The 18,769-nt window shown below is 43.0% G+C and overlaps 1 protein-coding gene across 5 annotated transcripts in view; it reads left to right on the top strand.

Moving 5' to 3' along the window:
- The window catches only part of BAHCC1 (BAH domain and coiled-coil containing 1), a 130,001-nt gene that overhangs the window by 103,910 nt on the left and 7,322 nt on the right, over nucleotides 1–18,769 (top strand). For all 5 annotated transcript variants that reach the window (XM_087710166.1, XM_087710165.1, XM_087710163.1 and 2 more), the window contains 10 exons: nucleotides 9,476–9,590; nucleotides 10,346–10,610; nucleotides 11,903–12,094; nucleotides 12,592–12,899; nucleotides 13,397–13,498; nucleotides 14,080–14,212; nucleotides 14,582–14,696; nucleotides 15,674–15,749; nucleotides 17,547–17,655; nucleotides 17,792–17,911. In XM_087710166.1, coding sequence (XP_087566292.1) covers nucleotides 9,476–9,590; nucleotides 10,346–10,610; nucleotides 11,903–12,094; nucleotides 12,592–12,899; nucleotides 13,397–13,498; nucleotides 14,080–14,212; nucleotides 14,582–14,696; nucleotides 15,674–15,749; nucleotides 17,547–17,655; nucleotides 17,792–17,911 — 1,535 coding nt within the window. The remainder of the gene's footprint in view (nucleotides 1–9,475; nucleotides 9,591–10,345; nucleotides 10,611–11,902; nucleotides 12,095–12,591; nucleotides 12,900–13,396; nucleotides 13,499–14,079; nucleotides 14,213–14,581; nucleotides 14,697–15,673; nucleotides 15,750–17,546; nucleotides 17,656–17,791; nucleotides 17,912–18,769) is intronic.

Raw genomic sequence — 18,769 nt, 5'->3', positions numbered from 1 at the left:
GTTGTGATCAAAGCGTTCGTTGTTTTTTGGCTATTCCTGTTGCTTTCACACTAGAGGCAACCACACTTTAGCACTCAGCACACCCGAGGCTTTGCCCATCCTAGTGGTCATCGAAACCTGAAAGAATCAGGGGGCTAAAAAGATGCCTGTTCCTCTGTGCTCCCCTGCCTCCTCTCTATCTTGCCTCCTGCACTGCTCTGGGGGAAGAATTGCCCCTCTTTGAAAAGGAAGGCAGTGTTGCATAAAAGCCTCTTTATCTGTGCTGTATAAAGTCATTGGTCACGCTGCAGTGGTGTTCATTGCTGCTGGCGCTTTATGATTATCCATTAGCCGCCCGGCACAGTCATTCCCGCACTCACGGGCCCTGTATAATTGTCCTTCTCTGCTACAAATTGCCTCTCCCGGCAGGCCCATTTGCATAAATCCTCCAAGCTAGTCCAAACATGATTGGAGCACGCGTGTGTGCGCTGCATCAATCCTGATGATTTGGTAATAATAGTTAAATCTGTACTAAATGGTTCCTTCAATTAAGACAGAAGAAAAAAATTAATCTCTAGGTTTTATGTCACAAAACATTAGCAAATGTAGTGAAGGTTACAGGGGGAAAAAAAGCAGTTAGTGTTGGCTTTGGGTTGCAACATGGCTCCACCATATGGCTCATGGAAACCTTCCAGGACTCACTAGAGAACTTGCTTGCCTTCTCCCATCCCTCTCCACCCGGTCCTTTATGCGGATGTATCCTGAGGGGGAAAGCAGGAGAATCCCCATTCTCGCTCCAAACCTTGAAAAGCTGTGTGGATACATGCAAAATTAAATACAAAAGGAAAGCCATTCTTAGCTTTATTGAGAAGACGATTCCAGCTTTGGTTCCCCCCAAGCTTCATTTCCTTTACGTTTTTAACCCCACTTTCGTACGAGTCCAAAAAATCATCCCACCCGGATGGATTTGCCAGCAAATCTTTAAAAGCTGAAAGAGGAGATTCTGCGATTCCAGAACAGCATTCCAAATGCCGTTTAGCATAGCGGCACTAAAGTGCCGTTATCTAGGATGGGAGCCAACACAAAAATATGTTGGTTATAAGAAGTGCTGACCACATTTGGACCCAGTTCTGCCTCAGCAATGAAGGGGAAATAAAGGGTTATGTCCACATGAGAGATACGAGGTGTGAGATGTGGAAGGTAGCTAGTACTCGTTTAACAGCTGCCTTGCTTAGTGACCGTTTGCAGTTACAATGGTGATGGAGAAGTAACTTTACGACCTTCCTCACACTTAGGCCCTTCATAGGTCTGTAAAACAAAAGAAAACTGAGGTAAAATGGTGATGTGATGTTTCACTTGAGCACTGTATTACTTGACAACCGAGTTGCTGGCCCAAATTGCAGTTGCTAAATGAGGATTACCTCAATGTCCATTAATGCCAGTTAATGGTTGTAGAAGACCTGTGGTGTCTCCTGATGTCTGTTCTCTGATCCCAGGGGTGGGATTGACACCAAATAACCCATTATTTCCTGCAATTATTTCCCCCCACTTCTCCTTTCACTCATGGTGAGAAAAGCTGTGTTGGAGAAGAGGGGCCAGTGCCTGTTTCTGACTTCCGTAAAATGTCACGGGTGGGAGCTCTCGTGGGGGTAAGAAGGGCAAGAAGTGGATTTTCTCCTATTATCCCTATCTTGGCAGGGGACAAAGCAGCTATTCCCAGTGCTTGGGATAACAGCTCTGCTTTCCCCTTTGCCTTCGAAGGTATCGCTGCACGCATGTTTTAAATGTGTCCCTCCCTTTCCACTCACCACTGTAGTAGCAAAATAGCAGAGAGGAGCTGCTGGATCGTAGAACAGAACATCCATGAGCTACAGTCAGGAACCCCTCTGGAGAGCTTGGCCCTGCAGTGTTGAAGCTACAAAAGGATCATTTTAACCAGTGTCATGGTAGAGCACTGGGACATCGAAGCAAGGTCTGTCTAACAAACTTCCAAAAGGCCACTGGACATTTGGTTAAAACACAACTCCCCACACTTTTGAGACTATGGCATCTAAGCTATGCAGCAGGGCAGACGTAAGAGGAAGTGATTATGCACGGGATATCTCTGTGGTAAAGCAGACTATTCGTGGTGGGAGCATGTCTTTGGCACCAGGAGGCAGGGCAACGGGATTAAGTGGAAAGTTGTGAGGGAGAACAGTTTCTTTGCTGTGATTTCGTGATCCCACAAAGTTTGGAGAACTGAATACAGAATAACAGAGTTGGAGGGGACCTTGGAGGCCTTCTAGTCCAACCCCCTTGCCCAAGGAGGAGACCCTATACTATTTCGGACAAATGGCTGTCCTATCTCTTCTTACACTAACTGATAGTAACAACTCACTTCCTCCTCTTCTCTCTTGTGAGGATAAGTGAATCTTTCTCATGCCAGGAGAATTGGCACCCCAAAAACACCTGCGTTCCTTCCTTCACTTCCTGCTTTGCCTGCCTGCCATCTGTGAGCTGGCAAGGGAAGTGGAGAGATTGCTGTTTGACAGTAGGAAGAGTCCTGACAATTCACAGCATGCCGACCGCTTGGCATGACTTGCACTGGCAGAAGTGGAAAAAGTAAGTTTGGAAGGAGAGCACAGAAAAGAGTATCAAAAAGTGCCATAGGGGTAGACCAGGGAAGGATGGAGAAGAAGGCACATGCACATAAAAAAGAGGAGATTTCAATTCCAGTCCCATTTTAGGAATGAAGCCGGCTGAGTGACTTTGGGCCAGTCCCTCTCTCTCAGCCCACCTCACCTCATGGAGTGGTTATTGTGGACTAAATAGGAGAAGGAAGGAGTATATTAGGCATGTTTGCTGCTTAATTAAAAATAAAAAAGGTGGGATTTTTTTAAAAAAAACCCTTAAATCTAAAATTGTAAATCTACATAAAAGTATCCTCCACCAATAGTTAGCGAGGTATTTTTGCATCTGGGAAAATGGGATCTGTAGATGAGCCTTAAGGTTGAACTCCAGTCTGGGAAGTATAGTCCAATTCATTTGACGGGCATAGGATTTCATGTTGTATGTACACTGCTGTGATCTACGGTCAAATTTTCTGAAAAAAATTAAAAATAGGTTAAAATATGATTAGTCAATAATAATAAAAAAGAGAAAAATCACACACTCTAATATGGCCAATAGATGCTCCGCCAGCTTAAGTTTTCTGGCAAATTATTTTCTGTACCTGATCCTAGTTTGCTACAATTCCTAGAAGTATTTTCATGTTATTTCTAATTTCCCCTCTAATCCAAATTTCAAAGCTTTGTAGTCATGGATTATTTTGCATGCATTAATTGCAAGTGAGATTATGCTTGTCTGAGGTATCACCTCCCCTGTTCTTTTCAAACGTCTCTGAGCTTTAAGCATTTGATGCTTTTTTTTTTTTTTTTTTGATGTTCCAAAATAGGTTCGGGAGAAAAGATGCCATTCCAGAAGGCAATAAAGCTAGTGCACATTCGTGCAGCCATTTCTCTGAAGGCTCACATGTAGGCACTTGTCAAGCTGACCCTTGTGTCAGAGATCACAGAAAAGTCCCTTAATTATCTAGCTCCCAGAAAACAATTGGCACAATACGTATACCGCTTTGAGACTTAAATCTTCACCTGAGTGGTAATCCTCTCCGCTTCCTGTTTTGCTCTCTTACGTTTGCACATTTGTATGTCTGCCCTGTAAACCTGCCCGAGCAAACAGCTATGGCATAGGATTCCTTGATCAAGTGCCAAGGCAGGGCTCCTAGCCATCATGGCAGCCCTATCCTGTGTCAGGTGGAGGCTTTTGGCCACACTGAAGCAACACATGTTTCCAGAGCAGCTGCGAGCCCAGTCCCTTGGCTTCCTTCCTATCGAGAACATTCCTGCTTCTTGAACTTCCCACGCTAGGCAGTGATGTCTGCCAAGCTTGCCTCCCTCCAGCCACTCCCCAGAACAGAGCTGTGGCTTTGAGCCATGGTAATTCCCTACTTTAGAGTAGGCTGAAGTGCAAAGGCTGGGGTTTTGGCATTATGGGTAGCCTGGACTTGCTTGCTGTTCCTAAGCCAGCCCATTTTCCTTTCCCATCCATGGCCCTTGGGGTGCTCCATTCCTTCCCTTTCCCCTCTGCTTAACCAGGGAATTCCCTCCTTCCTTTCCTGCTACCGCTGCCAAATTGGAATTTGGCACCAGCTCCGGGGTCAAGACTAGGCGAAAAGGTTAAGGGTACAGGGTGAAGGCCCAAGAGAGGAGCATGAATAGAGGCTGCTTTGGGAAGATGGGGCTTGTAAAGCTCCAAATCCTGGGCTGCATTCACAGGGTGGAGCAAACAAGAGGCTGCTCCTTAGGATCACTGGGTGCTAGAGTGGAGCAATTAGGGTTGAGGAGGATTGGAGTTCAGAATGGGCAACCCGCCAGCCATGGCAGCTGGGACAAAGCCCTCAGAGTGCTAATTCACTTCCTATTTACTCTGCCAGGCGGACACCTAGGAGAGCAATGCCAAAGTAATGTGAAGTCAGTCATTTAGTAGATGTCAGAAGGTGACTCAGCCCATATAAGTCCAAAATTAATTCCTTGTAATTGTCATTGGGAGTAACTACCTTGCTTTGCTTCCCCTTTCTTATCTGGACTGATTGCAACTTAGTATAATCAGCTGTTGTTGCCAGAGGTTTGTTTCCTCCCCTCCCCTTTTTTTCTTTCTCTCAACATCAAGCCACATAGCCCTTCATTTGCCTTTCAATGTTCCAGGTGGGATTAATTTTACTCCCATCTTATCCCATTAAGCCAGCCTGATCTGCTACACAATGACCCTCAAGAAAGAGAAAGAGCTTGGAATCAACTGGAATCCTAGGCAGGTTACTACTAATGAGAATGTTGGACCTTTTCATGTATGAGGAGCCTGTGTGGCAGCTGCCAATAAGAACACAACTTGCTGAATATGCTGTGACTCAGTAAAAGCACAGAAGGGCAAAAATCTTACTTTTTGTATCTCGAGTTTTCACGTACACAGACAACTTTCTGGTTCTTAAAGTTGCAAAGATAGACTTGAAATCATGTGAGTCCTTGAAACAAGATTTACCGTGATTATAGGAACTGGATTTCAGGATGCTATATAGCTCTGCACTCTTCCCCATGAACAGCAAAACCAGAAAACCTATGTAAAATAACAAGATCCCTGAATAAATCATACAACACACAACCACACAAACATGGTTAATTTGCATGATTTACATAGGTCACTATCTTTGGATTCTGTTGTGCAGAATTTTTCATTTCATTAATGCACAGTGCTCCAAAACCAGATTCAAAATCCTGTCTATCGCTGTATAATAGGCATGGAATATATATATGCTGAGAAACTATCGGTTTTCTGACTTCCTACTCATATCACCTGTGATAATCTGCAAAAGAAGTTCACTATAAACCTAAGAAAAAGCCACCTGGCTTTCAGTGGTCAACATGAGATAACTTACTGTTTCTCACAGTAATAATTCTGTTCGCTGAAACTGCCTACCCTGTCGTTCTTCCTTTCAGCATCTCCTTATTTTTCCAGAATTCTCTACAATTCTTTCCCACCACATTTTCTGTATGGAAAAAATGGATAGTATTCAGAAAAAGAGAAGGAAGTAAATAGCACGATGAATATCCTTTACTTATTCATCAATGAATGGGTTTCAGTGCAATGGAATTAGGGGAAATTTAAAATCCACAACACCAGACCGTATACCTAAAGCAGCACACACATTCCATTGCATCTTTTACAATCTCGGTTCCTCTACCTCAGAGGTCTTCAAACTTGGCAACTTTTAAGACTTGTGGACTTCAACTCTGCTGGCTGGAGAATTCTGGGAGTTGAAGTCCACAAGTCTTAAAGTTGCCAAGTTTGAAGACCCCCATTCTACGCACTAATAATCATTTGTGTCTGAAACCTAAAACGTACCCTCTCCATCCACCTCAGTGGAAATCCATCTTACTACAAATACAGCAATACTTCTGCTGTTGTGACTTGAATGGTCTGAGCAAGCGCTGCCTGCAGTTCTTGTGGCAATCTCTTTGCACGTAAAATGCAACCCAGCCCAGCTGAAAGAGGTGATTGTCCCCAAGCCCCCTCTATAGTTAGCAGAGTAATGAGTTGCAGCAAAAGCAGCAGCCAGAAAGTTGCTGGAAGGCATGAGAAGTCTAGGAATGTCTCCTCCCTCTCGTAGAGCAGCCATGGGACATGTGGGAGGGATACACAATAATTATGCCATATTCTCCTCCTCCCCCACAGAGAAATATGTAAAGGAGGGTTTGTTCAATGCTCTGTGATCTGCTTAACTTCTTCTAAGCAAGAGAATTCACCAGTGTGCCTGTCCCCTTAGAAACATCTTCTCCGTGTGAGTCTGCATATGCCTCTATAGAGAGGACATACTTTCGATTCCTTCTCAAAAGATAGTTTCATCTACCGGTCATTCTGGTAAGGATCTACCATTCCAAAGTGGTGGTCCGGTTTAGTTTGGATTCGCCATATGCCACAGGAAATCCTGGAAATCTATTTGTACTTCAGAAAGGATTGGGATAGAACAAGGTGCAATGCTCTCTGCTTTTTATGTGGTTTTTTTCTTCAAAAACAAATGGGCAAGCTGCCTCATGTGGGGTCTTTTATCAAGCAAGGAGTAAATGTGCACCTGTGCATACATGTTTAGTAACCCTGGCTATTCTTATGTGTGTGGGGAGAAATTTGTTCTCCTTTTTTTTTTCTACGGCTATCACAAATCCATCTTCATCCAAGCTGCTTCCTGAGGAAGCAGTAAAATTCAATAGAAGCCAGATGTTTTGGCAGTGCATTCCTGCTGTGCCCTCTTGCTCCTGAGAGATGGGAGGAAGAGAGGTCGAGTTCTGTGTTTGAAAGTCAGAAGAAGTAAAAACCTTTGTGAATACCCAGTCTTAAGACAGCAGCATCAAGGGAAAGGCACCAGGCCATAAAAAGTTACACCTGCCAACCCATTCCCTTCATATACTGTTCTGCATACAACCTTAAGGGAATATTGTTGCAGTAAGCTGTGTTCCCATTGTTTACAACAAAGAAACTCTCAGTTCCTGAGGATCAATGGCAGAGTTTGCCCCTATTGTTAGCAGAGTTAAGCAACTATCATAGGCCGCAAATATTGGTGGGCCCCCAGCCGCTTCCTCTAAGCCAGTGTTTCTCAACCTTAGTAACTTGAACATCTTCAAGTTGCCAAGGTTGAGAAACACTGCTCTAAGTTCTCTAGAGACAAGGACCAGAACACGTCCTATCACCTGTCTTGAACTTTTAAATTGACCTGGAACTTCAAGTGTGATGGAAAATACCAGTTCAATATATACCAGCCCAGTCCGTCTGTGCAGTTGGAATGTGTCTGGCTTATCCTGTTAACTTTTGCCTCAGGCAATAACTTCTCTCAGGCTGGCTCTTATCAGGCAACTTCCAAGTTTCATCTTAGACTGCATGTTGTGCAAGGCGAATACATGTTAACATAATTTGGGCTGGCCATGTAAACTTGTTAAAGCCAAATGTGTCCTCCTGACCAAAAATATATGGGCTGTTGATGTATGTGAACGATTTAAGGATAAGTGAGAAGCAGCTAGAGGATACATCCAGAAAATAAGTGGCAGGTGAACAGGATGCCTAGATGGGCAGTTTGGCCAGAAATATTATTACCTACAAAAGTGATTTTTAGGTAACATATTTCCTCTGACAGTTAACTAAAGCAGAGATGGGGAACTATGGCCCCTTTATGACTTGTGGATTTCAACTCTTAGAATTCCTGAGCCAGCATGTCCACAAGTCATAAGAAGGCCATAGTTCCCCACCCCTGACCTAGAAAATGTCATCATCGCTGGAAAACTGAATGTAGTGTGACATCCATGGGAAACTTCCCCCAAAAGGTTGGCCTATGCAGTGTTCTGGTCTAAAGAGAGAAAGTCTAGGAGAGTCTAGGATTCAGGTCTAGGACCTCCAGGAGGTCCTAGACCTGAATCCTAGCTACATCTCAGTTACCAAGAGGAGGGAAATATTAGGCCACGTTATAGCTCATATAGTATTTGGTAATATTTATGGAAATATTTTTCTATAACAGTATACTTTGATTCCAAATCTTTTGAGTGTTAGCGCTCACCAAAGGCTTAGTGTTTAGTGAGTGTTTACACTCAGACATACAGTATCTATAGTATAGTGGGAATATATTTCTTGAGCTTTTTATACCTTTTCACAACAACAAAAATCACAATCATATAGAATGAGAATTCAAAGGAGATGTAAACTATTATTACAAAGGGTATTTGTGACTATACAATTGCACTTTACAATGAAGAATAGTAAAGCGGATCCATTATCCAATTCTTAAATAAGAGGGAGTAGTATGCTTCCACACTAACAGTAACCATAACTTCCTTCCTTCCTTCATATTATTAATTGTTTCATTATCTTCTAAAATATAACATCTTTCTTTGCTGAACTTTTAGAAACTATCCAGGTTTCTAATTTGCTTCAAATACCCAACTTCAGAAATAAATTAATGCACATGTTTAATTGCTACAGTCTCCAGTTTTTACAATTAGGCCTGGAAAGTGCTGTCATGTTTGACTCCTCTTTCTTCATTCAGAAACCCATAATACTCCTCACTGTGAGTTAAGCCAGTAAATGAAGAATGGAGGAGTCAAGCATGGCAACATTTTCCAAGGCCTAACTGTAAGTGGAAAAAAGGGAAAGTCAAACAGATAAATTTATTCATTTCTGAAGAAAAGGCATTATTTGAGCCATTTGTAAAGTCCATCAGAGTAGAAAGGGAGAATGGATTAGTTACAAAATAAAGTCATGATTTATAGCATATAGCAGTGGTTCCCAAACTTGGCAACTTTAAGACTTGTGGACTTCAACTCCCAGAATTCTCCAGCCAGCTCTGCTGTTTGGGAACCACTGGCATATAGGAAGTATTTAGGCCTACTGTAGTGTTATGCTGAAAACATATCATCCCACCTTTGGGGGAATTTGTATTTTGTGGTCTGGATCTGCTTTATTGTTCTTCCCTGTATGAACATTAGACTTTGGATGTTGACAGTCAGGGAGCTTAGTGTTTCTTTATGTGAAGTGATATCTCAGGAATGATCAGTCTATGCATAGACGAGGCAAAATATATCTAGTTAGAGGTAAAAGATCACCATAATAATAATCATGGATACTGATCCCCACAACAATGAGACTTGGGTCCAGAATATGTATGAGTAAATATCTAATGTATATACCCATAACATATCTATCAGATTGCCATGGTTAGCTGTAAATAGTGATGTAGCAGTCTAAAATATACAAGTTTAAATAAATGGAACTAAATAGAGGTTAGGTCTTTTTACAGGTATGCTGTATGTTTGTTGGAGACTGTTTCTAATCAAAAAATGCTTAGATCCTGGGCCTGTATGCTTCTCCATGGCTCATTTGAAATGAATTTTCTTTCTCCAACCTGTGTATTCTTTTCCATTCATAGGTCTGTGAAAGCCACCTTATCTCTACTGTGTACAGAGTTGAGGGCCGAAGGGGAGCCCAAGAAGAAAAAACGGAAAATATCAGAAACGACGTACAGTGGCATCAAAAGCTCCCAGGTGAGTATGCCTTAATAACCTGTTGCCTTTAGAAAAGCATATTCTTTTGGTGGTTTAAAACCAATGTGATATTCACATCAGCTATGAGGATTTAGGGTCCTGAGATGGACCAAGCTGGATGGGCAGATGCTCTTTTGGTAGATGTGAGTGGAATATTCACATCTTTTTTACATCTTACATTTTATGGCACACCTCTCCCCTGCTGTTTAATAGGATGAATTATGCTTATTTACCTTGCTTCAGAATTTGCATGGCGGAACTATGAAATACAAGTAAAAAAACTATGAAATACAAGTATAAAAATAACACTTGTTCTTAAGTTTTCCAGGAGGCTAAGGGAGCATTGGACATTGTTTTCAAGTAGTTTATTGCCTTAAAAAGAAGAAAAAGATTAACATTACTTGTTAGCATACAAGTTAGAAACTAGGTCCATGCAGATAAGACCATAAGGGTTCAGAATCTCACTGAGACAGTGTTAAACAAGATTCAGTTATAGTACATGTAGTATCCATTTTATCTATTAGTTAGCCATTTCTACTTTTGTGTTTTTTGCATAAGGGGTCCATTTTTATCTACTAGTTATAGGTGGTATCCAGTATTCTCACTATTATTGGTCAGAGGGTCAGATAAGATTTTTCAATCCTTTCCAAGTTCCCAATTCAAATATAGATTTCCCTCCTGAGCAAGAGGGAAGCAATAGGCAATACGTATTACTGTGTCTTTTCTACCATTTTTGCTTTTCTTTTTTTTTGCAGGAGAAGGTTCGTTGCAAGAAGAGCAGTTCCCAAAGCAAGTTGGCTTCCACAGTAGTACACAAGGCCTCTCATCTCAAGCAGAAAGTCAAAAGCAAAGTCTTGCCCACGAGCATCGGTCCCTTCCGACGGAAAGAGCCTATCCCTTGCACCCGTATCCAGAAGAAACTTTCTCGAACCAAGAGCTCCAAAGCTGCATCTCCCAAATACCCACAGCAGGATCTCACTCCCTTGGAGGCCAAGCCTAGCCCAGGAAATGCTGAAGCAGGTACATTCAGACTGAAGGTCTATGGAGATTTTCAACCATCCAGGTCATGGTTGACTGAGAGGTGCTTTTCCAAAAGGCAACTGGAGTTTCTTGGGGTTTTTTTCCCCTTTGAAAACGTTTCGCTTCTCATCCAATTAAAAAGAAGCTTCTTGAATTGAAGAAGCTTCTTGGGCGAAAAGTGAAGGAGGAGGGAAAAAACCCAAGAAAGTCCAGCTGCCTTTTGGAAAAGCACCTTTGGGACATTCAGATTGAAGGGAAGGATCATTTGGCACCTGGGAAGGAAAGTTGATAATGGGAAACAAGAGAATGCTATTCACAACCCTGCAGTTGTGAGCATGTTCTGTCTATTGCTGCTAAAAGAGGACTTGGGACAAGGGATGTTTACCTGCATAGCAAAAAGGGATTAGTGTCCAATGGATATTTTCTGAGCTCCAGGCCAGTTAACAGGCCTCCCAGGTATTCATCTCTCCACCGTGCCACTGAGGAAGTACAAGTACAATTAGCTTCTCCCAGGGCCCATTCCCAGGCAAATCCACCCTTCTACAAAGCTCTTATCTTCAGCTCTGGTGAGGAGCTTGCCACATAGTATATTTCCTGCTGGCAAGCAGAAGGAAGCTCTGAAATTTAAAAATAGCTGCACATGATGTCCTCTAGTGGGGCCAATGTCCGCTCTCATTTGACTGCAGGCTTATGGCTTCCCCTGAAGCTCCTGGGGCATCTTATCAGGAAAGCAATGCTGAGACAGAAATCCTGCTTCCACTCCCCCAAAGCCGAAAGAACAAAGGCTCATTGTCAAAGGGTCAAGAATCAGGATATAGAAGCCAGGATTGGAAGGGGGGTGGTTTATAGGCAGTTCAGTTGGGAGGCTGACGTCGAAGGAGGGAATAGCTCGGCCAAAACATTATTCAGAGTTCTCGGATTGTTGGCTGGATTTTTTTAATAACCTTTACTCCACTATTTTTAGTCATCATACCGATGCAACTTTACCAATCCTTACACGCCAGGCCTTGCAACAATAACCAAAGCCAATGAGTCCTAAGTGGGGCATTGATATGAGGGTCACACTACCAGCAGAGATTGATTTGAAAAGCCTCAATCCACTCAATAGCTTTGTGTTGAGCTATTACCCTTAAAAACAATGCAGTGATGGCCTTGGTTTTACTTTGATGGTTGCAATAAGTGGTGTATGATGTTGGAATGATGAAACAAAGTATCAGAATCCTCATCTTGGAAGTGGTCCCCTTTTTCTTCCTCTTGCCTCAATTTGTCTTGACTCTCCTCCTCATTTACAGATGACAATCACCACAGAGACTATGAAAGTGACGATGGTGGCGGCGGCGGGGATGATAACTTGACAAGTGACAACAGCTCCCCCATTCATGTAACAGTGAGCCCTCCTGTAATTGGCCCTTCTCCTTCCTCCGTGGTGAAAATGGAGGCCAATCAGAAAGCAAAGAAGAAGAAGGAGAGGCAAGGCTTGCTAGGTAATGAAATGAATTGAAATAAAGCTCTTTTTGGTGAATTGCTGAATCTATTCCAAGTTGATGAAGGGGAAGGGCAATGGAGCCTCATGAACAACCATGAAGAAATGGCTGAAATTATATCCAGCCCTTCCACCTACTATCATATCATTTTGTTTGATTTGCCCTTGAGGGTGGATGTAAGATGGCAGTGAAAGGTCTTCCTGCAACCAACCCTTTCTAAGTTACCACTGCATCTTCCCTTTCAGTTAAAGGGGCAGATTCTGCTATTACATGCTGAGCCCCAATTCGTTTTAAAAAAAAAATGAGAGCATTGGCTAGTCTCACAAATCGCTAATTGAGAAGACTCTACTCAAAATTGGCCTAATAACATTACACTTGCCTGAAGTGGAGTCCGCGTAAGCAAAATGAAGCACTGGCTTATCCACTGAGGCATTTTTCTTTCCTGTTCTGCTTTGCGTATTTTTTTTTTCACTGCTATAATCTCTGGATCTCCCTAGGGCCCTATCGAATCCCCAGTCCCGAAGGCCAAGTGAAAATAAAGAGGCGGCCAGTGAAGCCAGGCTTAGGGAGGTTGGAAAAGGTGCCGGTGTGCCGAGCGGGATCTTGTGAGAATTCTAGCAAGAAAAAACTCAAGAGTAAGGCCAAGGAGTTTCACTGTGGACCTGGAACGTCAAGCGCCGCCGAGGGGCTCTTCTCCAGCATCCAGGCCCGCTCATTTGCAAATCGTGACGATGCAGGAAAACTCAGCAGTGAACGCCTCAAGAAAGCCACACGCAAGAGCAAAGTCTTGCAGTCGGCCCTCAGGGTAAGCTGGACAGAAAAAGGGTCTGGATGTGGTCCTCAGTGAAGGAAGGATGGTGATGATCTGTTTTGGGAGTCCAGGGGTAAAATCCAGCAGGTTCTGACAGGTTCTGGAGAACTGGTAGCGGAAATTTTGAGTAGTTTAAAGAATTGGTAACGGAAATTTTGAGTAGTTTGGAGAACTGGTAAATGCCACCTCTGGCTGGCCCCAGAATGGGGTGGGAATGGAGATTTTGCAGCATCCTTCCCCTGCCACGCCCACCAAGCCACGCCCACAAAACCGGTAGTAAAAAAAATTGAATTTCACCACTGGGTACGCTGGGTAACAGCAGACCTTCCTCAACACAACCTGAACATAACTGATATCATGAAGGGCCACTAAGAAAGAGGAAAAGGTCTTCTTTGCAGTTGTAACCGTCAACTGAGCTACATGGTAGTATGGTAAATATTTGTCCGCTGCATGTTGTATTTGATTGTTCTATCTTTATTTTCTTTGGGCAGAGAAAAAATGGAGCACTGACCCTCTCTCCTCGCAATGCCAAGGCCATCCTCAGCAAGGGCAAGAAGCTGTCTAAGGTTAAGAGCAAGGTGGTCAGCAAGCAGGTAGGAAATGTGAAATACCTGCTGTAATGCAGGTTTTGGATAGGTCAGATATGGCTGACCTTTTATTACTCAGAATAAAAGAGGCAAGCAGATGGCCTCTCTTCCTCGGGACATTTTTATTGTGTATTGGCAGTGGTGCAAATCATTTTTTTTAAATATAAAAAAAGAAATAATTGAAAAGTAGTTCAAAGACAGTCTGTGAAATTGTAGCAGTTTCATCCCTGAAATCTCATGAGATTTCAATTCTCTTATGGGAAAACTTCTGTCAGTGGGTTACTGTGTGGTGTGTGGGTGCACAAAATAATAGCTCACTTGTAGACGTTTTCAGATTAGAATATGCATGTGGACGGGGCCCTGCAGAGCCTATGCAAAAGTCTCACTGGCATAGCATCCTGCCCCTTTTATTCCAAGCTAAGCCCTTTTTAGTCAAAGGCCAGAGTAATGCTATGGGCTAGGAATGAATTGAGGCTGGGAGAGACTTTGGTTTCATCCATTCCTGGCCTAGCCAGTTTGACGTCAGTCTTGTGCATAAGAGGCCTGCCTTTGTAAAACAAGGAAATCTATTTTGCTTTGCTGTGCAGTGCAAAGGCCGGGCAGTCAGTCGACTGATGGAGAGTTTTGCCATTGAGGACCATTTTGAGTTTGATGACAATAGCAGCTTCTCTGAAGAGGAGGAGATGACCCCCACTGGTGCAGAGGAAGATATGACCTCCGGTAAGTCTCCGCAGAAACCATGACCAAAGAGTACCCTTGGGTGAAGCAATTAACAAGGCCTAGTATAGCCCAGGTGAAAGAATTACTATTAATGCAAAAGTCAAGAACAGAAATAAACAAGGATAATGATGAGAAGAAGCATTAAGAGATGAAATATGGTGGGATTGTATAGTTCCTAAAGTGAACTCTGAAGGAAAGAGCTCAGAAAATTGAAGTGGGGTTGTGCAGATCAAAGCTGGACAGTGCAGTGTGGTCCATACTTCAGGCTTGAATTCTTCAAGCTTTGACCCCTGCCTGAAGTTTCCAAATATAAAAACAGAAGTGGAAGAGAATTAACCGTGGATTCATGGCGTTGTCTTGCGGTTGCAGCCCAGTCTTGTACCATCCTCAAAGAAGATCTCCAGGATGGATTGCGTGTGCTTATCCCCAAAGAAGACAGTCTGCTCTACGCCGGCAATGTGAAGAGTCTGCAGCCACCTGACATGTAAGGACCTGATTCCTATGCATAAATTTGGACAAAGGATACCGTAGCGAGATTTTTCAAGATCAGTAAGGCTTCATTGCTGTTGATACTGTACAATGCATCCATCACTTAGAATTGTAGGCATTTCCTTTTTTAGCATTCCCTTCTATCCCTTATTATCCCACATCTCTCTAATGCTTATAGACAATTGCAGTAACTGATTACAAGAAACCCAGGTACTCCCTTCTTACAATAATTAACCCAAAGGCACCTACTGCAATATTAATCATTCTGGTTCCTCATCTGCAAATAGAGTTAATTGGTGATTAATTCTCTACCCTATCCTCTCCCAGATCAAATCCTGGGCCTTCTTCCTCTTCTTTTCATTAATCAGAATGAAAAATACATTTGTTCAAGATCCCATCTGGTTCCAAGGACTGAGTCTGGAAAGACTTGCATCCTGATTCCTCTTCCTTATGAGTTTTTTGTATGATCTTGGGCAAACTATTGCCTGTCTTCATTTAAAAAAAACCTGTAGTATGCATGGAAGTCCAAGCATTTTGCTGGATCTAAAGTCTAATTCATGGGAAGTATTCCAACACAATTCTCGGGGGGGGGGGGATCTGAAAGTAAATCCTACTGAATTCTGTGAAACTCAGGGCAAAGCATGAAATTGTGTGTGTTAGCACTATTTAGTGCTCTTACTCATAGGGTTGAGGAGTTACAACTCAGCACATCTGGAGAGTAGAGTGGTGTAACATTTCTTTTTTCTCACATTTTAAACATTTATATACTTAACACTCTTACTGATCTGGGAACTCAATAGTCAGAACTATTGAACTTCCATTGTGCTGTGCTAGTTCAAAAGGGAAGACTCTTGCCAACCAGGAATTGAGCTTCTTGTTGTTAAATAACTATTGAAATTAACCAAGCTAGCTTCTCCTCTATCCCTTCAGATCGTCATCTGTGTAAATGCTTGTCACTTATTTGTTCCACAGCTACAGCATTGTCATTGAGGGAGAGCGAGGGAACAGGCAGAGAATCTATTCCCAAGAGCAGCTGTTGCAGGAGGCGGTAAGTCTCAGGAGATCAGAGCCTGTGATTAATCAGGCTGGCTGTGGGCATGGGCAGGGGGAGAGAAGCTGGACTCTCAAGAGTAATACCTGTAGGACTTACTCGAGGGATGGGGAGCAGAAAGTGTGGCTTTCTTTTGCAAATGTGCATGGATTTGCTACACCAGATTATTTCTAGTAAGCTTGCTCATTTAATGACCCTAATTGGGACCAGAATTTCCAGGACTAGAAGAAGGAGTCGTTAAGTGAAACATCATGCCACTACACTGCTTAGTAGTGGCAATCCTTGTTATGATTGTTAGGCAAGGACTTCACACTTTTGCCTTGTATGAAGGGCCAACTCCATCCTCTGCCTTCTCCCTGGCTTGGCCCAGAAAGTTCCCTTTGGCAGCCAAGGCACCACTACCCTGCTGTGGCCACCCTCCAACTCCCCCTCCCCACACCCACACACCTGCCTATCTACCCACCATCTCTACTCTTTGGGTCATCCTCCAGCACTGCCACCTACCCCTGCAGCCCCCATCTGATTTCAGCCAAGGCTGCTGCTGGCCTTTCGCAATGTTTCACAGAGACATCAGAGAGGGTCAGCAGCTGCCATGGCTGATTGTATCTCCTCAAAAGATATAGAAGATGGTGAAGGTAGATTGGGGGCTGCAAGGAGTATCAGGGTAAGCAGTGGGGTGCACGGCGACCAAAAGGGCAGAAATTTGGAGAAATAGGTGAGATGAGAGGAGTTGAAGGATAACTACCTTTTGTTCAGTTATTGTAACTTCATAGTCATTAAGTGAACACTACCAGGAATAAGAGAACTTGGAATGGTCATGCTTTCTGGATAGTAGGGATTTAGGTAGGTTGCAAAAAAAATAATAATCTGAGAAGAATACAACTATAGGATGTACATTCAGATGAATCAAGTTGGCCTAATTGACCTGTCTTCTAGAACTGCTGATCCTCCACAGCTGGTGGGAGCAATCATGAGGCCTATATGACTTGTAGTCACATCCAGTATCTTGAATGTCTGTGGAGATTCTTAATCATCCAGGTCACGGTTGTCCCAAAGGTGCCTTTCCAAAAGGCAACTGGGCTTTTTTTTTCCCCACTTTGAAAACGTTTTGCATCTCAGAACTGAAGAAACTTCTTGGATGAGAAGCCAAACATTTTCAAAGGGGGAAAAAAAACAACCACCAAGAAAGCCCAGTTGCCTTTTGGAAAAGCACCTTTGGGACATCCAGAGTTTTGGGGGACAGGATATTTATGCACACTTCTGTGAATTGACTTGTGAATCATCCTGTGCATATAAGTATAGAGAGAGATGCAGGCCTCTCATTTCCCAGATGCATCCTTTGAGAAGACAATCTTGCACTCTCAGATATAGTCAAATGCCAAGAAGTTCTTGCACAGAGCACTTCAACCCGTTGCACAGAATAAAGCATAAAAACCAAGACCTGGAATTTGGTTGTAAATACTCTTAATTAATATTTATACCCATGAAATATCTGAAAAACATAGAGTTTGGAGAACAAGAAGCCTTCTTGCTAGAAAAATAGGATGCACTCAATAATATTTTGGGAAAAGTGAAAGTAGTTGTTTGGTGATCATGAGAGAAGAGCAGATGCCAAAGGAAAGCACAAAATCACTGCAATCTGCTATTTTCCTTGGTTGAGCTAAACCTGAATTGTCACCATCACTGCACGATGAAATAAAATAAGCCAAGCTTGGTACTTGGGTCATCTCTTCAGTGTCTTAAGAACGTGGTGATCTACTCTATATGCCAACCATGCCCGTTGTTTTCCTCCAGGTTCTAGATGTACAGCCGCAGTCAAGCCGCAGCCTTCCACCTGGCACACGGGTCTGTGCTTATTGGAGCCAGAAGTCTCGCTGCCTTTACCCAGGCAATGTCATTCGAGGTGAGCAAGCTGGTAAATAAGGATCTCATAATGGGGAATAACTCTTTAAATATGCTTAAATATGCTCAGTGGGTCAGAGCTTCTTCTGCGCCTACAGCGAAGCTGGCCTGAAAGGTAACATGGCTTCTGCCCACAGGGTCTTCAAGTGATGAAGAGGAAGATGCAGAGTCGGTGTTGGTAGAATTTGATGATGGAGACACTGGCCACATTGCATTGTCTAATATCCGCATGTTGCCACCAGACTTCAAAATTCAGTGTAAGTGTGCTTGAATGGATTAGCGCTAGAATTATAGTTATCATACTTTGATAGCCCTCGTGAACCCATTTGCCAGTGATTCCATTTGATACTATTTTGTATCAAAAATTAACTGAAATATTGCTGAGTTATTCTTAAGAGCCATTCTTTGGGCACAAAATGTGTCTGACTTTCTGTGCAGTGGGGTGGGAAGGACCTTGCCTATCTCAGGTGCGGAAATCTCATGTGGAGATCAGCAAAGTACAGGTAATCCTTGACTTACAACCACTATTGGGACCGCAGAGTTTATTATAAAGCAGTCTGGACATTAAGTGAGGCATCATGCTAGGTAAGGTATCACGTTACCCCACCCGATTTTATGACCTTTTTTGCTACATCATATGACCATAACCTTATGACCTTCCCCATTGACTTTGCATATTAAAAGCCAGGTGGGAAGATAGCAAAAGGTGATAACAGGACCCCAGGACAATGCAATCATTATAAACATGAACCGGCTGCCAGGTAGCCAGATCACAATCTCATAATTATTGCATGGACGCTGCAGTGGTCATAAGCACAAGAAGTAATCAGAAGTCGTCTTTTTAAGTGTCACAATAACTTCAACTGCACGAACGGTCATAAGTCAAGGACTACCTGTTAGACGGCTTGGGAGCAGCTTCAAGAGCAATATGGGTGCTTATTTGACGCAGCAGAAGAACTCAAGCTTAATAACTGACAAATACAGTTATTACAGCATTCATCTTTTGTGGCTTCACAGAATATTTCATTGTAATCTAGGCTAGAGAGAAGCATACACTTAAAAGCAGAAAGTCAAAGGGAAGTGAAATCTTAACTCAGGTGAGGCAATGATCTCGC

The sequence above is a fragment of the Thamnophis sirtalis genome, unplaced genomic scaffold, assembly GCF_051295495.1.
Source record: "Thamnophis sirtalis isolate CommonGarterSnake01/CBP01778 unplaced genomic scaffold, rThaSir2_p1.2 scaffold_3, whole genome shotgun sequence".
Taxonomy (NCBI): Eukaryota; Metazoa; Chordata; class Lepidosauria; order Squamata; family Natricidae; genus Thamnophis; species Thamnophis sirtalis.
This window is presented reverse-complemented; position numbering and strand designations above follow the sequence as displayed.